Below are 23,325 nucleotides of genomic sequence, written 5' to 3' on the forward strand. Positions count from 1 at the left end.
TCGCATGTACTCAATTGGAGGCTGATCTGGTGTCAAGCAGGCCAAGGTAACATGTCGACACACTGTAGAGCATGTAGGGTTATAACAACAGTTTGTGGGTGAATGTTATCTTGATGGTAAACATTCCCTGGAACAAAACTTCCTGGCAGATTAAAACTGTGTGCCCGACCGAGACTCGAACTCGGGACCTTTGCCTTTCGCGGGCAAGTGCTCTACCATCTGAGCTATCGAAGCACGACTCACGCCCGGTACTCACAGCTTTACTTCTGCCAGTATCTCGTCTCCTACCTTCCAAATTTTACAGAAGTTGATATCCTCAATATCCTTTCTTTCAGGAGTACTAGTTCTGCAAGTTTCGCAGGAGAGCTTCTGTAAAGTTTGGAAGGTAGGAGACGAGATACTGGCAGAAGTAAAGCTGTGAGTACCGGGCGTGAGTCGTGCTTCGGTAGCTCAGATGGTAGAGCGCTTGCCCGCGAAAGGCAAAGGTCCTGAGTTCGAGTCTCCGTCAGGCACACAGTTCTAATCTGCCAGGAAGTTTCATATCAGCGCACACTCCGCTGCAGAGTGAAAATCTCATTCTGGATTCCCTGGAATGCTGTTCATGAATGGCAGCATAACAGGTTGAACCACCACAATGACACATACTTTACTGTCAGGGTGCGTGGGATAACCAAGAGAGTGCTCCTGCTGTCATATGAAATCGCCCAACAGACCATAACTCCAGGTGTAAGTCCAGTGTGTCTAGCACACAGACAGATTGGTTGTGGGCTCAACTGGCCTCCAGTAACCAACACAAGGCAATCGCTAGCACTGAGGGAGAACCAGTTGTAATCAGAAAACACAACAGAACTCCACCCTGCCCTCCAATGAGCTCTTGCTTGACATCACTTCAGTCGAAAATGGCGGTGGTACCGTACATCCTCGTGGCCACCGCTGCCAGCAGTCATGCACACTAGCTACATTCCTGCCAAGTCTTTCTGCAATATCGCAGAAGGAACATCCAGCTTCTCATAGCCCTATTACACGGACTCATTAAAACTCAGTGAAGTGTTGATAATGGCGCCTTCGTCACCTTAAAGGCATTCTTGCCTAACATCAACTCACCATGTCCAATCTCAAAGGTAACTAACGTTCATGACCATTAGTGTGTATTTAAAGTAAACCCAATTTGCATCTTCACAGTTGTGCTACTTGCACCAATCTTAAGCAACAGGTGCAAAATTTGGAGAGACATCTTTCAGCTGTAGAAACAAGGCTACCAACATTCATTTATGTCGCATAACTCCTTCTTGGTGTTGCAATTTTTTTCTGTCAACATAATTCTACTGGCTTTGACACATTGCTATCACTTGTAGAAATAATATTAATTTAACCTTCTACAGAGACAACTCTCAAATTATAGGTTTGGTAATACTGTACTCTTGAGCTCATTGTCAGTTTTGCTACTTTTAAATGTTTCTTTCTGATATAATTTAAGAGTAGTTCCTGGATATGTTAGTGCTGGTACATAACAGAAAATGATGACATATTTTATGCCTAATTTTATGCAAGAGGAACATTTGTATGTAATGATGTAATTTTGTATTTTGTTGGATCTATGGGTTTATTTCATTGAATTTACTCTTGAAGGTTTTATATATCTAATCAGCTATGTGCAACAACTGTGGATGCTGGTTGGGTGGTTGATTTGAGGGAGGAGAACAGACAGTGAGATCATTGGTCCCATCGGATGAGAGGAAGGTTCAGTAAGGGAATAGGCTGTGGCCTTTCAAAGGAACCATCCCGGCATTTGCCTGAAGCAATTTATGGAAATCATGGAAAACCTAAATCAGGATGGCCTAACATGGTTTGAACAGTCAACCTCCCGAATTTGAGTCCAGAGTGCTAACCACAGCGCCACCTCGCTCAGTCATGGATGTTGATGGTCAGTTACAACATGGCTGTTTTGTTAAAATTGTAGCCGATGGCTTCACTGGGAATACTGCAAAGGTGATGAAATGAAATGCTTATTGAGACTCCCCATGTCATTGTAGATAAAGTCCAAAACACCAGAAAATTACTGAACAGGAGCAGAAGATTTATGTCCTTCAGGTAGAGCTAAAACATGAAAAATCTTAAAGCTAAAAGGCGAGAGGGAGAGGGGGAGTAGGAGGAGAGAAAGGGTCTTGGTAAAACACTGTAAGCAAGGCTGAATTTTTTTAGCAGTTTTTAAAGCCAGTTACTCAACAGATTTTACCTGCTGGCAGGATTAAGAGAAGGAAAAGCTTCATATAGATGTAGAGGAATGTATAGTGTAAGAGAACAATCCTAGGAATCATAGATAAGTTTTGAGATAAACAGAATAGGAAAGATAGTTCTGCTGCTAGGAAGAAACACAATGGGTGCTGGACAACAGCTGAAGCAAAATTAGGTTCAGGATACCAGGTAACAAATAAGAGTTAGACTTAGCCAGGTAATAGAAAACTTAGGATAAATGTGTAAGGGTTTTAGCAAACACAATTGTCTGTTTATAGATGGAGGAGCTGGAAATAGCCGGCCTAAGGATGTAAAACACATTATTGGACATGAACTGGACAAAATAAGAGTAATTATCTTACGGGGCTTTGTGGTGCCATGAACGGTTTTGGGCTAACTCTACTGTAAAGTGAGTAAACACAAAGCTGGGCAGGCTCCTTGGGATGACTGTGAGTTCTCATATTGCTGGTTTTTTTTCTTTTTTTTTTCAGTGAATCCTATAGGAAGATGGCATCATACATGTGAATAAGATGGGTGAAGACGAGTTAGCAGATCTACTGGCAGAAAACATAAGTGGGTTCCCAAGCACACAAAGTGTTATGTCTGTGGTTATTTGGGTCAGGCAAGACAACTTTTTTATATTAAACTCCAAATTCAGACAGACAGTGTTACAGGAAATTAACCCTTTCACTGCTATTGACATGCTCTCTGGATTCTGTGCTGAGCACAGCTTTTTTGGTGGCTGTACTGCTCGCCAAATGTTGAAACCAGTGCTGGGAGATGGCATTCTGGCCGCAATGAAATACTTATCATCTGCTTTTAAGAAAACTATTTGCTGAAAAAAAATGATTTTTGCACTGCAAAATAGTTATCTTATTTTAGAACAACTATTCACTGAAAAAAATTGATTTTTACACATCTTACAGTCTGATACCATCTCTCGATAAAGGACTGAATTTCTTTTTGTTATTCATCATAGTTATTGCACCACATCAAATTAAGTAAAACATTGCACAGTATTTTAAAGAGTTTGCAGAGGTGAAAATGTATTGCGTATGCATGACCTATGCATATGGTCAAGTTTAGGTCATCCACTGCAAGTGTATGAAATGTAATATGATAGTGAATTTTTATTTAAAATTGAGAGCAAAACAATATCTCATTTTGTTCTTGAGTTATTGACGTTTTCCGATGGACAGTTGGATACGCTCATTACTGTCCCTGTTAATAATTAGTTATGTGGTCATAATAATCATCATATTTCATGAACGGTTCAAGGTATCAAAACAAGTTTTTTTTGCAAATGAGAGCACACAACAAGGCACATACGCTGTACAATAAATACTCAAAAACTTTTCATTCACCAAGATATGGAAGTAACTCGACCTCAGCAGTGACAGGTTGGTGGCTCAGGATGCCTACAGACATCAGCATCATAGTAGACATGCATATACATGTCCACAGCACCAGGGAACTGTGAAGCAGGAGGTGTATACGTGTCCACAGCAGCAAAAGAGTTAAACTGACAGAGACTGCCAAGCAGTCATGTGAGAATAGAAGAAAAACTGGAAATCAACTTACTTATTCAGAATATTGGGGTATTTGGGGGGGGGGGGGGGGATGGATGTTAAAAATATACAAATCTACACATGCTACTGTTACAGTATATACGTCCTCACTAAATAATTTTGAAATGTTCAGAATTAATCTTTTGCCTTATTACTTTTGTCTGTTGGACTGGAAGAAATAAGGGATTATTGATGTGTGATGATTTTAATGTAACTTCCTTAAAGGAATATGATGAAATGTGATGTAAAGTTACTATTAGGAACTTGCAATTCAGTATTAGTCATAAATTTCCCTATTCGATTTGCTCAAGCTAGCAGCATGTTCATAGATAATGTATTCCTACAAAAAGCTGAAACTAAACAAACATGTGGTAAATGGGTTGCCAGATCATGACATTACATAACTTAACTGCAGGTTCAGTATAGAAATGCTCAAAAGAAAACAGTGAGTGTAATTAATAATAAAACTATCAAAGTTTTCAACAAACGCTATAAAAAGTGTTGGCTGGGGTGAAATTCACAGTAAGTCTAATTTCAAAATTTTTAGTAAATTGGTATCCATTATCTGAAAAAAAGAGGCATCTACAAACTGACCAGAACAAACAAGGATCCAGTTTTATTTTGTAAACATTACTGTAACAACCTCAGTAACAGTGTTCCCAGATATGTGACAGCACTGTCATGTTTTACAGACCAATGTTTGGGCCACTTACATTCGTGGCCAAAAAATATGTCTGTAAAATGACATGACAACACTGTCACAAAATCAGAAAAGTTTTCCTGGAGAGGACACGGCTGCAGAAACCTATTCTCAGACAGTGCTGTAACATATTATGAAAAGTTGTAAAAATATCCAGTATGTGTACCTTGTCAGAAATTGGCAGCTCAAACAATAAAATCAAATCAATATGGAGTATTGTTAAAGAAGAAACAAGGAAAGAAATAAAAAAGACAACACTATTTCTGTTACAGTCAATGGGAACATGAAAGGCAGTTTATGTGCACTGCACATCCTTAATAATTACTTTTTAAAAGCAAGACGACAGAAAACTGGTTCAAAAAGTTCAGAAGAGAAAGCAAAACAGTACACTGAATAATCAAGACAGAGAAAATTAAGTGAAATGAAAATTTTTCACACATCACCCACTAAAATAAAGAAAATCATTAAAGTCCTCAGTTTAATAAGCAACTGCTGCAAAATACTAACATGAATTCTTTACAGACGAATGGAAAAACTGGTAGAAGCCAACCTCGGGGAAGATCAGTTTGGATTCCGTAGAAATGTTGGAACACGTGAGGCAATACTGACCCTACGACTTATCTTAGAAAATAGATGAAGGAAAGGCAAACCTACGTTTCTAGCGCTTGTAGACTTAGAGAAAGCTTTTGACAATGTTGACTGGAATACTCTTTCAAATTCTGAAGGTGGCAGGGGTAAAATACCAGGAGCGAAAGGCTATTTACAATTTGTACAGAAACCAGATGGCAGTTGTAAGAGTCGAGGGGCATGAAAGGGAAGCAGTGGTTGGTAAGGGAGTGAGACAGGGTTGTAGCCTCTCCCTGATGTTATTCAATCTGTATACTGAGCAAGCAGTAAAGGAAACAAAAGAAAAATTTGGAGTAGGAATTAAAATCCACGGAGAAAAAATAAAAACTTTGAGGTTCGCCGATGACATTGTAATTCTGTTAGAGACAGCAAAGGACCTGGAAGAGCAGTTGAACGGAATGGACAGTGTCTTGAAAGGAGGTTATAAGATGAACATCAACAAAAGCAAAAAGAGGATAATGGAATGTAGTTGAATTAAATCAGGTGATGCTGCAGGAATTAGATTAGGAAATGGGACACTTAAAGTAATAAAGAAGTTCTGCTATTTGGGGAACAAAATAACTGATGATAGTCGAAGTAGAGAAGATATAAAATGTAGACTGGCAATGGCAAGGAAAACGTTTCTGAAGAAGAGAAATTTGTTAAGCGCCAGGAAGTCGTTTCTGAAAGTATTTGTATAGAGTGTAGCCATTTATGGAAGTGAAACGTGGATGATAAATAGTTTAGACAAGAAGAGAATAGAAGCTTTCGAAATGTGGTGCTACAGAAGAATGCTGAAGGTTAGATGGGTAGATCACATAAGTAATGAGGAGGTATTGAATAGAACTGGAGAGAAGAGAAATTTGTGGCACAAGTTTACTAGAAGAAGGGATCAGTTGGTAGGGCATATTCTGAGGCATCAAGGGATCACCAATTTAGTATTGGAGGGCAGCATGGAGGGTAAAAAATTGTAAACCAAGAGATGAATACACTAAACAGATTCTGAAGGACGTAGGTTGCAGTAGGTACTGGGAGATGATGAACATTGCACAGGATAGAGTAGCAAGGAGGGCTGCATCAAACTAGTCTCTGGACTGAAGACCACAACAACAACAACAACAACAACAAAGTCCTCAAAAACAGAAGTTTGTATGGAGTTGATATCCACAATAACACATGTAAAAGTAGTGACCCTAAAATATGTAATGTTCTTAATTACATGTGTAAAATTCATTAATTCAAGATATTTTCTGTACTCATATTAAAATATGCCATTTTAAGGCTTCCCTGTAAGAAAGGTGCCTCCACTGATATCAATGATTGCTGTTAACTTGTTTCATTCAAAATACACAGCCGAAACAGACTTTGAGAATATGCTGATGGAAATATAATTTCTGATAAACAGAAGAAGTGTTTGTGAATGTAGATGTTTCTGCTTAACAAGTCATTTCACACCATAAACAAGTTCCTGATTGAATGTAAGTAGTAAATTACAACTTACAATTGACCAACATGTAACCACACAGATGTACTTTTTGAACTGTGTATGCAATATTGTTTATCATGAATATGATCTATGGAACATGGAAACAACTAAATACATTTAGTATGCATTCCTGACTAAATTATTCTCTGTGGGCCAATGTTTAAGCTGTGACAGCATGCAAGTTTAGTGATGGATCAAAAGACTGTAATAGCATACCTTTGAATTTGGGATCTTCACATCACACCACCTCCCATCAATCATATGCCTCTGTGCTAAAACACGCATCTGTGAATCGTAGTTTCCAAAACGGATAAATCCAAAACCTTTTGACTGGCCAGATTTGGGATCTTTCTTCACCTATAAAAGTAAACAATTTGATTAACAGAAAGCAGTTTTTAAAGCCAAACACTCTCATGTAGTGCAGTTAAATACATTATCTTAAAATATGATGATAAACTACAGTCCTCACAACTAGCAGCATTCAGCAAGGAAAAACAGAATATACATGTTAGTCATTTCAAGAGCTGATACACTATCAGCAGATCTCAAATACATTGACATATGCATTGTTTCATGTAGTGCAATAAGTTCTTGATATAAATATGACTCAAATACAAATCATAATTTCTGTTGTAGCCAGAACCATGGATTTTGTACTGTAAAAGTCTTGTATGTCCCACTTTAGCCAAAATGTTCACTTCTGCCCTACATTTTGCAGCAGTTACCTGATCCAAATTCAGTTATCTTCCATTGAATCATCCAAGGATGACTAAAACTATCATAACTATGAAGGATATCTGGTTGCTGGCATTTTGCACCAACAAATATCTACTAACACATAAAACATGGTCAATATGCATGAGAATAGTGTGACAAGATATGACAAATACCATAGCCCTGCGCAGAAAAAAAATGGAGGCTCTTCCGAACAGAATTAATCTCTTTTTTTTAAAAAAAAAAAAAAAAAAAGAAAGGAAAAAAATTTACATTACATGAAATGAGTGTATCAGTAGAGTGAGAATTTTTCAGATTTCCCAATGGTCACTGCATAAATAGTTGCTGGGTAAATGATTCTAAATACTACAGTGCAAAGCAACATGCTAAATGCCACAGTTATAATATTTTTGATCACATCTGGTCAATAAATAAAGGGACAATGTCCTAAAGTAAATTTATAACCAAAGTGGTAGTAATACAACCACATTTATTTCATCAGAAAGCAAAAGCCTCATTATAATACACCATTCAGAACTCTACAAATGCTTTGTGGACTGTAGCATACAGCAAATCCATGAAATATCTTTAACTGTTACACGCTTATCATACATGATCCTTAACAATACCCCTCATGTCCTTGTCACGGAACAAGATACTGGAACTCTTTGGTTCTGGAAGCTGTGCCAATTCTTCTCCTATTGTCCTATCAGGAAGTAAAGGCTATTGAAGTCTAGGTTCAAAAGGGAACACACAAATGACAACGCAAAAGTTAGCAGAGATTCTTGTGTCTGTAAAAAGATCATGGCATGAAGCATACAACTACCACTATCGTACCTTAGCCAAAGATCTTGCCGAGACCTCAAGAAAATTCTGGTCCTATGTAAAATCACTAAGCTGTTTGAAGGCTTGTATCCAGTCACTCGTTGACCAGTCTGGTGTGGCAATAGAAGATAGCAAAAGGAAAGCTGATGTTTTAAATTTCACATTTAAGAACTAATTCATGCAGGAGGATTGTACGAACATACCATTGTTTGAACATCGTGCAGACTCCCATATGGAAGACATTGTGATAGACATCCCTGGCATAAAGAAGCAAGTGAAAGAGTTGAAAACAAATAAGTTGCCAGATCCAGATGGAACCCCAAATAGGTTTTACAAGTACTCTGCAACATACACCCCTTACTTTGTTTGCACTATCACAAATCTCTCGCCCAGCACAAAGTCCCAAACGAATGGAAAAAAGTGCAGGTGATTCCTGTCTATAAGAAGGGTAAAATTACTGATCCACAAAATTACAGATCAATATCCTTAACATTGGTTTGCTGCAGAATTCTTAAACATATTCTCAGTTTGAATATAATAAATTTTCCAGAAACAGAAAAGCTTCTGTACACAAATCAGCACGGTTTTAGAAATATTGCCTTTCTCTCAAATGATACCCTGTGAACTATAGTTGAAGGGCAACAGGTAGATTTCAATATGCATAGATTTCCATAAAACGTTTGACATGGTGCCCCACTGCAGGCTGTTAACAAAGGCACGAGCATACGGAATAGGTTGCTACATATATTAGTGGTTTGAAGACTTCTCAAGTAATAGGATCCAGTACGTTGTCCTCAGAGTGAGTGTTAATCAGAGACAATGGTAAGGTCAGGAGTGTGCCATGGAAGTGTGATAGGATCGCGATTATTCTCAATATACGTAAATGATCTTATGGGCAGGGTGAGAGGCAAACTGCAGCTGTTTGTTGATGACGCTGTGGTTTACATGAAGTTGTCACCACTGAGTGACTGTAGGAGGAGATAAGATGACTTAGGCAAAATTTCTAGTTGGTGCAGTGAATGGCAGCTAGCTCTAAATGTAGAAAACCATAAGTTAATGCAGATGAGTAGGAAAAACAATCCCATAACATTCGAATACAACATTAACAGTGTGCTACTTGACACAGACAGGTTGTTAACTATCTAGGTGTAATGTTGCAGAGTGATATGAAATGCAACGAGCATGTGAGGATTGCAGTGGGGACGATGAATGGTCCATATCAGTTTATTGGGAGAGTTTTAGCAACGTGTGGTTCCCCTGTAAAGGAGACTGCATATAGAACAGTAGTGCAACACATTATTGAGTACAACTCAAGTGTTTGGGATCCACTCTTCCGGTTAGATTAAAGGAAGATACTGAAGCAATTCAGAGACGGGGTGCTAGATTTGTACCAGTAAGTTCAATCAACATGCCTGTATTATGAAGATGCTTCACAAACACAAATGGATATCCCTGGAGGGAAAGTGACGTTCTTTTTGAGAAAAGCTACTGAGAAAATTTAGAAAACCTGCAATTGAAGCTCACTGCATAACAATCCTACTGCCATCAATGTACATTTCACATAAGGACCATGAAGATAAGAGATGATAAATTAGGGTTCATATGGAAGCATGTAGACAGCTGCTCTTTCCTTGCTCTATCTGCGAGTGGAACAGGAAAGGAAATGACTAGTAGTGGTAAAGGGTAGCCTCCGTCTCGCACCGTAAAAGCTTGCGGAGTATTTATGTATATGTAGATCATGGACTATACCACATCAAACTTCACACCCGACAGTGCTAGAAATCCTATTATTTGGAAGTTTTATCACACTTTTTGTCATAGCCAAAACTTTTCTGATGGGATGGTGTGTATATCTACTACACTATAAGTGCCTGAGAAAACTTGAACAACAGGAAAATAATTGACATAGCTGCCAGAACCAGTGAAGTAGCCTGTCGAGAGTTCCAATATCTTTTCCCATCACAGGGAACTGAGGGCTACTGTTAAGCATCATATATGATAAACATGCCATGAAAGTGTGCAGATGGAAGAAAGTTAAGAGTAGTAATCACTGCTTCTGCTACGTAAAATTCTGCACAAAAGAGAGCATTACACAATTTTGTACTGTGACACTGAAGCAATACACACATATTTTAGATGTTCATAACATACACAGAGATATACTTCATCACATACATCAGAAATCAAGTTACTTCAATCAGTTACTTTATTATTATGGATTTTCCAGTGTGAGAAGCAAATAAAGAACACACTGGGAAAACTTGGAAAACAAGTTGGCAACTCAAGAGAAAAGTGAACAAATGACATTTCATTAATATAAGTATCTGTCAAACAGCAGCCAAAAATTCTAATGAAGATGAACAATGAAAGAATCACCAATATTATGATCGCCGATAAAACTCCAAAACATCTAGTTAAGAAGGCAAATGAAATCCTAAGGAATATGCTCTATGAGCATTATATAATTAATTAACTCTGAATATAAAGGAAATAAATAGCATGAATTTCAGTATAAACTGGGAAAACAATTGTGACTCTAAACATAAATGGTAACCTATAGATTATGTAGCAAACAAAGGGTTTTGGGGACAAATATTAATTGCTGATTGACATGGAATGATACACAGTGATGCTGGCAAAGAGAATGTTTATGTGAATGTAGGCTCTCCTGGCAAATACTGCTGGTGAAAAGTTCTTTGTTTTCCAGCTGGGTGCCATACTCATGTCGAGTGCCATGCTCATCATCTTCTGGCAAAGAGTCAAGATAAGCGGTTGCTGTAATATTTGTACTACTGGAGAAACCCTCCAACTGGCCATGGGTGGTCCTGTACTGTCCAGCCGACAGGTGACGCTACAGTGATGAGGGTAACGGGTGTTCCATTCACATCTATGTGTGGGCGTTCTAGCTTTGTCTTGCAAGTTGAGTCAGACGGGATGATGGTCACACTCTTGTCATATTGCTGCTAACGTTGGATTCCATGCTGCACTTAGTTTGTATCCTTTGTCTCTGTTGAAAAGATCATCGTGTCCCTGTATTTCAATGGATTCCTTTAAGATACTGTCCTAATATACAGTTGCTCGGCAAAGCACTTTGATGTCCTGAAAGTCAAAGGTGTGGTCTTCTATGAAGCTATCCTTTGCTATCACTGATTTTTCCGTCTTTCTCAGTCGCACATGCCTGATATGCTCCTCACAGCTGTTTTGAAATACAGCATTGCATTTGCTCAATGAACTGTTGATCTCATTTGTAGGCAATGCTGTACATTCCTTTTTTTGTGGGTCATTTGCAGAACCAAGCCACTTTTTTGTCTTGGTTGGACGACAGTTTATATGTTGGATTTTTTGAGCAGCCACACAATTTTGGTTCAGAGTAATCCAAGGAATGGAAGGAAAACAAGTCTCTTGTCATTGTTGTCTTCATCTTCTTATTCTTCTTCCCAATTTCCAGCATCTTGTCTCTTCTTGAATGCCCTACTAATCTGTGCTTCACAGTGCCCATTTTTGCGGAATACTTCTCTCAGGTGGTGTGGCTCGTCTCGAAGACTTCCTTTAATGCAGGCATCTTGTGCCCTACGTACCGCGGTGGTGAGCACTGTCTGCTGTTGTGCTGGATGGTGGTAGCTCATTGCATGCAGGTACAGGTCTGTGTGTGCCTTCTTCCTATATACTGATTGGACTAGTGTATCATTAACCATCTTCCTTATTGGTATGTCCAAGAATGCGAAACAACCATTCTCCTCTATTTCCACAGTGAAAGTGATGTTTTCATGGGTACTCTTGAGGCAGTCCAGAAACTCATCCACAGCCTGTCTGTCATGCTCCCATACCACAAAAGTATCATCAACACAGCAGAAGAAGTGCTTGGATTTCTGGCAAGCAGTTTGAAGAGCCACCTCCTCAAAGTGTTCCACGTATTGGGTTGGGATCACTGGAGCCAGTGGTGATCCCATGGCCTCTCCATCCATCTGTTCATAAGACTCTCTGTTGAACTTTAAGTAGGTTGTCATCAACGCATGTTCAAAGAGTTCACCTATTTGTGGCTTGAAATGTTGAGACAAGAATGCCAAAGGAGTCTTGCAGAGGTAGTTTCATGAATAGCAATGTAAAGTCAAAACTAACGAACAAGTCATGTCTTTGTAATCACATGTCTGTACATGTTGTTGTTGTTGTTGTTGTGGTCTTCAGTCCTGAGACTCGTTTGATGCAGCTCTCCATGCTGATCTATCCTGTGCAAGCTTCTTCATCTCCCAGCACCTACTGCAATCTACATCCTTCTGAATCTGCTTAGTGTATTCATCTCTTGGTCTCCCTCTACGATTTTTACCCTCCACGCTGCCCTCCAATACTAAATTGGTGATCCCTTGATGCCTCAGGACATGTCCTACCAACCGAACCCTTCTTCTAGTCAAGTTGTGCCACAAACTTCTCTTCTCCCCAATCCTCATCAATACCTCCTCATTAGTTACGTGATCTACCCACCTAATCTTCAACATTCTTCTATAGCACCACATTTCGAAAGCTTCTATTCTCTTCTTGTCCAAACTATTTATTGTCCATGTTTCACTTCCATACATGGCTACACTCCATACAAATACTTTCAGAAACGACTTCCTGACACTTAAATCTATACTCAATGTTAACAAATTTCTCTTCTTCAGAAACGCTTCCCTTGCCATTGCCAGTCTACATTTTATATCCTCTCTACTTCGACCATCATCAGTTATTTTGCTCCCCAAATAGCAAAACTCCTTTACTACTTTAAGTGTCTCATTTCCCAATCTAATTCCTTCAGCATCACCCGACTTAATTCGACTACATTCTATTATCCTCGTTTTGCTTTTGTTGATGTTCATCTTATATCCTCCTTTCAAGAGACTGTCCATTCCGTTCACCTGCTCTTCCAAGTCCTTTGCTGTCTCTGACAGAATTACAATGTCATCGGCGAACCTCAAAGTTTTTATTTCTTCTCCCTGGATTTTAATCTGGTTTCTGTACAAATTGTAAATAGCCTTTCGCTCCCTGTATTTTACCCCTGCCACCTTCAGAATTTGAAAGAGAGTATTCCAGTCAACATTGTCAAAAGCTTTCTCTAAGTCTACAAATGCTAGAAACATAGGTTTGCCTTTCCTTAATCTTTGTTCTAAGATAAGTCGTAAGGTCAGTATTGCCTCATGTGTTCCAACATTTCTACGGAATCCAAACTGATCTTCCCCGAGGTCGGTTTCTACCAGTTTTTCCATTCGTCTGTAAAGAATTCGCGTTAGTATTTTGCAGCCGTGACTTATTAAACTGAGAGTTCGGTAATTTTCACATCTGTCAACACCTGCTTTCTTTGGGATTATTATATTCTTCTTGAATTCTGAGGGTATTTTGCCTGTCTCATATGTCTTGCTCACCAGATGGTAGAGTTTTGTCAGGACTGGCTTTCCCAAGGTTGTCAGTAGTTCTAATGGAATGTTGTCTACTCCCAGGGCCTTGTTTTGACTCAGGCCTTTCAGTGCTCTGTCAAACTCTTCACGCAGTATCGTATCTCCCATTTCATCTTCATCTACATCCTCTTCCATTTCCATAATATTGTCCTCAAGTACATCGCCCTTGTATAGACCCTCTATATACTCCTTCCACCTTTCTGCTTTCCCCTCTTTGCTTAGAACTGGGTTTCCATCTGAGCTCTTGATATTCATACAAGTGGTTCTCTTTTCTCCAAAGGTCTCTTTAATTTTCCTGTAGGCTGTATCTATCTTACCCCTAGTGAGATAAGCCTCTACATCCTAACATTTGTCCTCTAGCCATGCCTGCTTAGCCATTTTGCACTTCCTATCGATCTCATTTTTAGACGTTTGTATTCCTTGTGACCTGCTTCATTTACTGCATTTTTATATTTTCTCCTTTCATCAATTAAATTCAATATTTCTTCTGTTACCCAAGGATTTCTAATAGCCCTCGTCTTTTTACCTACTTGATCCTCTGCTGCCTTCACTACTTCATCCCTCACAGCTACCCATTCGTCGTCTACTGTATTTCTTGCCCCCATTCCTGTTAATTGTTCCCTTATGCTGTCCCTGAAACTCTGTACAACCTCTGGTTTAGTCAGTTTATCCAGGTCCCATCTCCTTAAATTCCCACCTTTTTGCAATTTCTTCAGTTTTAATCTACAGTTCATAACCAATAGATGTGGTCAGAGTCCACATCTGCAAACCTGGTTCCTATATCTCTGTCTTACCATTATATAATCTATCTGATACATTTTAGTATCTCCAGGGTTCTTCCATGTATACAGTCTTCTTTCATGATTCTTAAACTAAGTGTTAGCTATGATTAAGTTATGCTCTGTGCAAAATTCTACCAGGCGGCTTCCTCTTTCATTTCTTAGCCCCAATCCATATTCACCTACTATGTTTCCTTCTCTCCCTTTTCCTACTGTCGAATTCCAGTCACCCATGACTATTAAATTTCCGTCTCCCTTCACTGTCTGAATAATTTCTTTTATCTCATCATACATTTGTTCAATTTCTTCATCATCCGCAGAGCTAGTTGGCATATAAACTTGTACTACTGTAGTAGGCATGGGCTTCGTGTCTACCTTGGCCACTATAATACGTTCACTATGCTGTTTGTAGTAGCTTACCCGCACTCCTATTTTTTTATTTTTTTTTAATTCATTATTAAACCTACTCCTGCATTACCCCTATTTGATTTTGTATTTATAGCCCTGTATTCACCTGACCAGAAGTCTTGTTCCTCCTGCCACCGAACTTCACTAATTCCCACTATATCTAACTTTAACCTATCTATTTCCCTTTTTAAATTTTCTAACCTACCTGCCCGATTAAGGGATCTGACATTCCACGCTCCAATCCGTAGAATGCCAGTTTTCTTTCTCCTGATAATGACGTCCTCTTGAGTAGTCCCCGCCCAGAGATCCGAATGGGGGACTATTTTACCTCTGGAATATTTTACCCAAGAGGACGCCATCATCATTTAACCATACAGTAAAGCTGCATACCCTCGGGAAAAATTACGGCTGTAGTTTCCCCTTGCTTTCAGCCGTTCGCAGTACCACAACAGCAAGGCCGTTTTTGTTAATGTTCCAAGGCCAGATCAGTCAATCATCCAGACTGTTGCCCTTGCAACTACTGAAAAGGCTGCTGCCCCTCTTCAGGAACCACACGTTTGTCTGGCCTCTCAACAGATACCCCTCCGTTGTGGTTGCACCTATGGTACGGCTACCTGTATCGTTGAGGCACGCAAGCCTCCCCACCGACGGCAAGGTCCATGGTTCATGGGGGGTACATATTTTCACAAAATCAGCTGAGTTCTTTACTTGATGACTAGTGCCCCACAAGCAGTTTTAGAGGTGCCACCAGATATTTGACCAGTCTGTAATTGTGTGAATTTATGGTGTCAAGTAATGGCTGTGTGAGGGCTATGGTCTTTCCAGTTGTGATGTATGGATGTGAGACCTGGACCATTAGAAAGGCTGAACGGCGAAGAATTGACTCCTTCGAATTGTGCGTTGGAGGGAACTTCTTAGAGTTCCATGGACTGCAAAGAGAACCAACAGATCAATATTGGAGCAAATTAAACCAGATTTCTCCCTGGAAAGTCTAATGTTAAAACAAAAGCTGACCTACTTTGGACACACAATGCGAAGGCATGCCTCACTGGAGAAAAACATTAATGCTGGGGAAGATTGAAGGAACTAGAAGAAGAGGACGTCAGAGGATGAGATGGATTGATGGCATCACAGAAGCAATGTGTTCCAACCTGGAAGGTCTACAGGGGAAAGTGCAAGACAGGAAAAAGTGGCGTGATTTGGTTCATGGGGTCACGAAGAGTCGGAACCGACTAAAGGAATAGAGAGAGAGAGAGAGAGAGAGAGAGAGAGAGAGAGAGAATGGCTGTAGAGGTGGCCTTTCCTTGTGGGCTTCCATCAATCAGTAAAGGCGTAGCGTTTCTGGATGCTCTGGCTGATCTGGCTTCTTCAGTGGAGCCACGGTTTTCCTGGGCATCATCGAGATTGGATCCACTTTGAGCTTCCTGTAGGCGGGGGACATTACGAGGGTGGTTTTATAAGATTGCTAAAAAGCAAGAAAAAAATGTTTGTTTCATAAACAACTAATCTTACTTCTCTACAGTCTCCTGGGAGGGATATACACTTGATCCAGAGATACTCCAGCTTTTTCTTTCCATCGGAAAAATAGGTTCTGGCAAAGTCTGCAAAATACTCGTTGACGGCAACTATCACTTCCTCATTTGACGAAAATTTCTTCCCAGCAAGCCAAAGTTTAAAGTTCAGGAACAGGAAAAAGTAACTTGGGACTAAGTCTGGAGAACAGTTTGGATGAGGAACCAATTCAAAACCCAATTCATGCACTTTCATTGTTCTTGTCACTGTCGTGTTGGAGGATGGCTTATCCTACTCAAAGAGCACTTTTTTTGCATGCCAATCTTCGTCTTTTTTCAGCCAATTCAAGTTTCAAATGCTCCAACAATGAAGTATAATAGGATCCAGTTATGGTTCCACTTTTTTCCAAATTATCTATGAGGATATTCCTTAGGAATCTCAAAAAACGGTGGTCATCACCTTACTAGCTGACAAAATGGTCTTTGCCTTCTTTGGTGCACTTCCACCAGCCTTTGTCCACTGTTTTAACTGCCATTTAGACTCTTGGTGTGAAATGATGGCTCCAGGTTTCATCAACAGTCACAAATTGGCACAAAAAGTTTTGTGATTAAACATCGGCAGACAGTGTTGAAATGCTGTGCTGAATGCTCTTTTGGTCAACTGTGAGCAATCGCGGCACCAACTCTGCACACAGTTTCTTCAAAGCCAACTCTCCGTGCAGGATATTATGTACTCACACAGCTGAGATGCCTACAATCTCAGCAATTTCACGAGTTTTTATTTGTCGGTCTTGCATTACCATATCATGGATTTTGTCAATGATTTCCTTTGTGATGACCTCAATTGGACAGCCAAAGTATGTTTCATCTTTGGTGCTTGTCTGATCACATTCCAAAAGTAAACAGTCTTCAATGACAGTGCAAAGTCCATGGGATCTTCATGCAATTCTGTTTTGACTTGTGTAGCAGTCCAACCCTTCAAATGAAAATGTTTAATAATAGCACAAAACTCAGTTTTCTCCATTTTCAATCACAGTTGACACACACAAAAATTCAAACAGCTGTCAACAAAGAACTGTACACTGTACATTCTTGAAATTCTTTATTCAATCCTTGAAATAATCCTGCAAAAGATGCAACATAAATGTCCCCTTATTTACCAGGCTTATCAAATCACCCTTGTGTTAGTGGAGTAGAGGAAGCAGTCCAAGGTGTGTCAACGGAAGAAGTAGAGGAGATCCACATGAAACCTGCAGGGTCATCAACAACTCCTGACTTCCAGAAGCGAACATGACTGTGGCAGGACAGGAGGCTATCCCATCACTGACAGAGGATGCTGACACTATGGTCCTTCCAGTAGGCAAAGTGGATGCTACGGTGCTGATATGCACCGATGACTACCATCATAAAATTGGCTTACTCTACAGGACCCAGCCTACAGGAAGCTCAAGAAGGACCCAATCTCGAGGATGACCAGGAATCTGAGCCTCTGCTGAAGAATTCTAGATCTACCAGAGGCAGTGAAGAAACAGTTCTGTCCCAGGGTGCCAACAACTACCACACCTGTACAGACTGCCAAAAATCCTCAAGAAAGGGATGCCTCTGTAGCCAATACTCAACACTGTCAATTCATCAGTTCTCACAATCACAGACCGGCCAAATATGTGGTGACACTGTAGTCATCATGTCACGAACTCGGGCAATTTTGTGAAACTACTTAAGGACATGCAATTATAAAGACATGACCTGCTCATAAGTTTAGATGTTACATCGCTATTCGTGAAAGTACATCTCCAAGACTTCTTGATGCTGCTTTCTCAACATGTCGATCCACAAATAGTTAAATTCTTTGAACATGCCCTGATGACCACCTACTTCAAATGCAACTACGAGTTTTGTGAACACATGGACTTTTGTGATATGGAAGCATGGGAGACAGGCACTGGACAAGTTTCTGAACCACCTTAACAGCATCTATCAAGACATTGCTTTCACTATGGAAATAGAGGAGAATAGTTGTTTCCCTTTCATGGAAATACTAATACGCAAGTAGGTGGATGGTACACTAGGCCATTCAGTATATAGGAAGAAGGCACACAGAGACCTGTACCTGCATGCCATGAGCTACCATCATCCAGCACAATAGCAGACAAAGCTGACAACCCTTGTACATAGCGCACAAGTCACCTGCAACAAAGACAGCCTCCAAGATAAGCTATAACACCTGAGAGAAGTATTCCATGAAAATGGGTACAGTGAGACACAAATTAGCAGGGCATTCAAGAAGAGAGAAGATACTGAAAACCAGAAAGAAGAAGAAGAAGAAGAAGAAGAAGAAGAAGAAGAAGAAGAAGGCAAGCAAACTCGCTTTCCTTTCATATCACGGACCGCTTTCAGACAAAACTGCGAAACTAATTGAAAAATCCAACATATAAACCATTTTCTGACCGTGCCAAAGATGAAAAGAGTGGCTTAGCTCTTTGAAAGACCCACTAAAAAGGAATGTGTCAGGAAAATACAATATGGCCTGCAAATGTGGCCATACACTGGGCAAACACAGTGCTGTATTTTAAACAGCTGTGAGGAGCTCATCAGATACATACAACTGAGACCAAAAAAAAAAATTTGTGATAGCAGAGCATAGCTTCAAAGAACCTTTGAATTTCACAACACCAAAGTGCTCTGCCAAGCAATCAGCTCCTTGGACAGCATAATAAAGGCATCCAATGAAATACAGGGACATAGCAATATTGTCAACAAAGATGAAGGATAGCAACTGACGGCAGCAGGGAATGTGGCATTATCAGCAATACAACAATACAATGAGAGTGCGATCAGCAGTGTCCAACTCACAAGACACAGTCAGAATGCCCACACAGAGATGTGGATGGAGCATCCACTACCCCCACCACTGCAGCCTCATCCCCCTCCCGGCCCACCAGCTGGAAAGTACATGGCCACCTGTTGCCAAGTGGAGAGGGGTACTCCACTAGTATAAATATTACAGCATCCACATATCTTTACAATTTGCCAGAAGATGACAAGTATGGCACTCGTTGAAAGGTTGCTGTGTTTTAACATTGCCATCTGGCTAGAAACCTGAGAGCTTTTCACAGAGGTCATCAGCATGTTATGCCCTTAGGGGCCTACCATCAGTGTGTAACAGCCAGTGTCTTATGGTGACTTACTGTTCCTATGTACACTTAATTCTCGAATTATGAAATAGGATCAAATGCACAAAACATGAAAAAATTTTCAAACTGCAGAAAATGGCTGTAAGGATAACAACTAAAAATAGTAGTCCAAGGCAACATAAAGGGGGAAAAATAGGTATCGGCATCAGGAGAATTCATCTACCAAGCTTTGTGCACATTATGAAAAACAACTGTGCATATGTGACAAAAAGGCCTATCTATGATTGTGGGATAGGTGTCAGCTTGTACTGACATTTACCAAAAATCTCTATAATGCATTCTCTATCAGGGATTAAAATTGTATAATGATTTGGCCAAAGAGACAAAAGAGAGGACAGAAATACATTTTTTTTAAAAAAACAGTCCAAGTGTCTGTATTAAATATTGCATAATGCATAAAGATTACTCAGTGAACTGAGAGTAGTGGTTAATAATAATAATAATAATAATAATAATAATAATAATAATAATTTCTAGAACATAGTACTAATGACTTGCCACTTTTATGAGTTCAACATCTCACTCATAAGGAGGCGACGTGGCTACAGCTTTTCGGACATGCAGAAGGGAAGATGTGGAGATGTAATAGGGGTGTGACAGCATGCTCATGGTTCTGAAGTCACCTGTGAGTGTGCGAGAGTTGTGTACACTCAAAATCATGAGTGTGAAAAGACCAGGTAAATCACGGTCACCTTCAGATCGTCTACCTAATATATTGGTGGATGCAGCAGGAGGTAAAAGAAGGCTAGAAACATCCAATTCTGAACTCAGAGTACAGCAACAAGAAAAAAATATAACCTTCGGTCTGCATCAAATGGTACAAGTTCAGTAGAGCCAGATGTGTGAGAAACTGTTGAAATACGTAATTTTTAACAATGATTTACTGCTACCATGGAGGTATATAGACAAACTGTCAGAACTGACAATGAAACTGCAACTTGAGAAATAATTTTCGAGAAAAACATGTTTTGAGGAACAAAGCTAAAGGTTAGAATAAAACAAGTAGAAGAAAAAGAAATTCAGGTGTTTTGGGTGAAGAATATGATAAAGTGCTGAAATTCAAGGGGAAAAAAGTAATCAGTGCTTACTGCTCTCACTCAAGTATGACGTAAGTGTAAATGAGTCTGACAAAATCTTGGGCCAAGAGTCTTTCACAGAAGTTCCAAAATTATAGTTCGAAGGAGTCTTAGTTCACACTTATACGGAATGACACACTTCATATTTCTGCTATAGTCTTTGTATGCCATAGTCACTATAACTCCAATAATAAACTTAAACAATAAGCATCCAGTTCCGACTCCTGGACTCCTGATCAAACTGCTGGGGAGTTATGTACGTGTGCAGGGTGCAGGCGCGTGCGCCCCCCCCCCCCCCCCCCCACACACACACACTTGCACCACATGTCATAGAAGTACATGTCTGCAAAATGTATTGTACTACAGACTACAAAACTACATAATTTTAGACCAATCGTCCTTCAAATATCAAAACAGATTAGTACATACCTGGGTATTTCTAAAACACTTCCTAACTGTTTGTAAATCATAAATAATTTCCCTAATACAGTCTAATAAAATCTATCTCCTACAACAGACCTACAAATCAATATTCTCAAAAACTTGCTAACTGGAACTAAGTAGTTATGCTACGCAACAGTATTTTCCATTCATTCCTCAACTCTGTACGGAAAGTCCTCTGTCTCAGAGTTGACATGCTTCTTGTGTACACTAGGTAAGTACTATCATTCATGAGATGCCAGGCTATAAGTTAAAACAAAGTGTACAGGAAAAACTACTCAAAAAGTAATCACTGTACTAAATTTCACTCAGTATAAATACACAAATTATTAACATAGCAATTTTTGGCTCTAACTCATTTCCAACTTAGTGTCTATGCAGTACCACACATTTCTCCCTTCCTCATCCCGTACTGCCTAGTCACCTGCCTGCACCAGCAGTACAGTACCAAAGATACAGAAGAGTTTTTAAACTCATTCTACAACACTCTGGCACTTGAGAGCAAAACAGTGAATTTAAAATTTAAAGTAAAATTTACTTACTTCACAGTACTTGATTCTTTGTTTGGGAATTCACCTATAATGTTCTCTCTTTTCCTGCAATAGTACATAAATGTAAAGCAACATTGTGCTCAGTAATTTACTACTACCTATTCATACACAGGGTGACCATAAGTAAAGTTCCAGTTTCAAAATGCTGTAAAAGAGAAAAAAAAAAAAAATTGCTGCTCAGAACGGCATTAAATTTGGAAAAAATATTATCAAAGAAGGGGAAACATCATGTAAAAAAAAGATTAATGAATATTTTGCTGCTAGATGGTGCTGTAAGCATCACATCAATGTGTTTGGCTATAAATGACAGATGAATCACAATATGATGGCTACGGTGTGCACTGCACATTTAATTAACCGCTGCAATGTGCATGACCTCACACGTTTGGTATTCAACAGTTGTGGCACTGTTAGTTAGGTAAGCCCATCCACCACGGCAAGGTCGTACCACATCGGATGGGAAAAATTGGCTTTTAATTGTCCTGAGGCCAAAAAACTGCATAAAAAGCAACAGTGGCAACCATTTTTAATTGTCCTGAAGAAAAAAAGCATAAAAAGCAACAGTGAAACTGATTTTTAATTGTTGTGGGACTGGCAGAAGACTTGTTCAATATGCTGTCCACTGTTTTTTGTCACAAGTTGAAATCCAGAAACAGCATCTTCCACAACAGATTGGAGTGTCTCAGGGGTCAGGTTCAGAATGCATGTCTTCAATTCAGCTATGTTTGTAATTGGAGTACGGAACACAGCATTTTTCAGATAACCCCGTAGCCAGAACTCACACGGATTAACACCAGGTGATCTGGAAGTACAGGCTGTAGGAAAATGATGGCTGATAATTTTGAAATCTCCAAAAGGTTTCTGCGGCAGCTGCTTTACTAGTTGTGCAATGTGCAGAGGAGTGCCATCTTACATAAAAATGATCCTACCCACACATCCATGCTGTTGAAGGGTTGGAATGATGACCTGTGCAAATGACTCTCAAAGCATTTACCAGTGACAATACAGGTAACAGGACATCTCCTTGAAAAAAATATGGCACTATGACAAATGATGCCACCAACCCACACCACACAATGAAGTGGTAGCATATGATGTCCAAGTCAATTTTCCATTGCCCATATTCTGCAATTCTGTGTATTGACATGTTCTTGAGATGGGAATGGTCTTCATCTGTCCACAGAATGTTCCATGGCCATCCACTGTGCGCTTCCACCTGTGCAAGAAATTCTAGAGAAAACCTTTGTCTTACTGGCAAGTCAGCATGAATTAACTCCAGGAGACAGGTAATTCTGTATGGATAGCAATGCAGGATTTTACGTAGAATATTATGCACTGTGTTCAGAAGCACGTCCAAAGTTCAGGCAATGCCCTGTGTACTGCATACTTGCATACCCCTTCTGTACTACAGTGGCCACATCATCTACCAATGTTGGATCAATGTTTTCCATGCTCTGCCACATTGCACATCAAAAAACCCTGCCTTTTCGAATCTCATAATCATTTTCTCCAGACCCTGGGCAGACATCGAACCAATGACTTTCCTCACACTATGGAGTGTCTGGAGCTTCTGCAGAGCTTTAGCAACAGCACACAAACCTGCATTGAGACAGTCATTCGAAGGGTTTGATGCAAAATGAAGAGCAACAGTGCACCCTGCTTCTTTTATTTCTGCTGCTTGCAGTGCCCTGTAGTGGTAAAATTTTTGTTAAACTTTTTTTCATAATGTTCCCCCACTCCTCAAATTTGACATCATTCTGATTAGCAGTTCTTTTTTTTACAGTGTTTTGGAACTGGAACAT

General features: G+C 39.7%; 1 protein-coding gene across 2 annotated transcripts in view; it reads right to left on the reverse strand.

The window, feature by feature from the left end:
• The window catches only part of LOC124721338 (TAR DNA-binding protein 43-like), a 71,682-nt gene that overhangs the window by 18,628 nt on the left and 29,729 nt on the right, over positions 1-23,325 (reverse strand). For both annotated transcript variants that reach the window (XM_047246257.1, XM_047246256.1), the window contains exon 3: positions 6,812-6,952. In XM_047246257.1, the coding sequence (XP_047102213.1) occupies positions 6,812-6,952 (141 nt within the window). The remainder of the gene's footprint in view (positions 1-6,811; positions 6,953-23,325) is intronic.

The sequence above is a fragment of the Schistocerca piceifrons genome, chromosome X (genome assembly GCF_021461385.2).
Source record: "Schistocerca piceifrons isolate TAMUIC-IGC-003096 chromosome X, iqSchPice1.1, whole genome shotgun sequence".
Taxonomy (NCBI): domain Eukaryota; kingdom Metazoa; phylum Arthropoda; class Insecta; order Orthoptera; family Acrididae; genus Schistocerca; species Schistocerca piceifrons.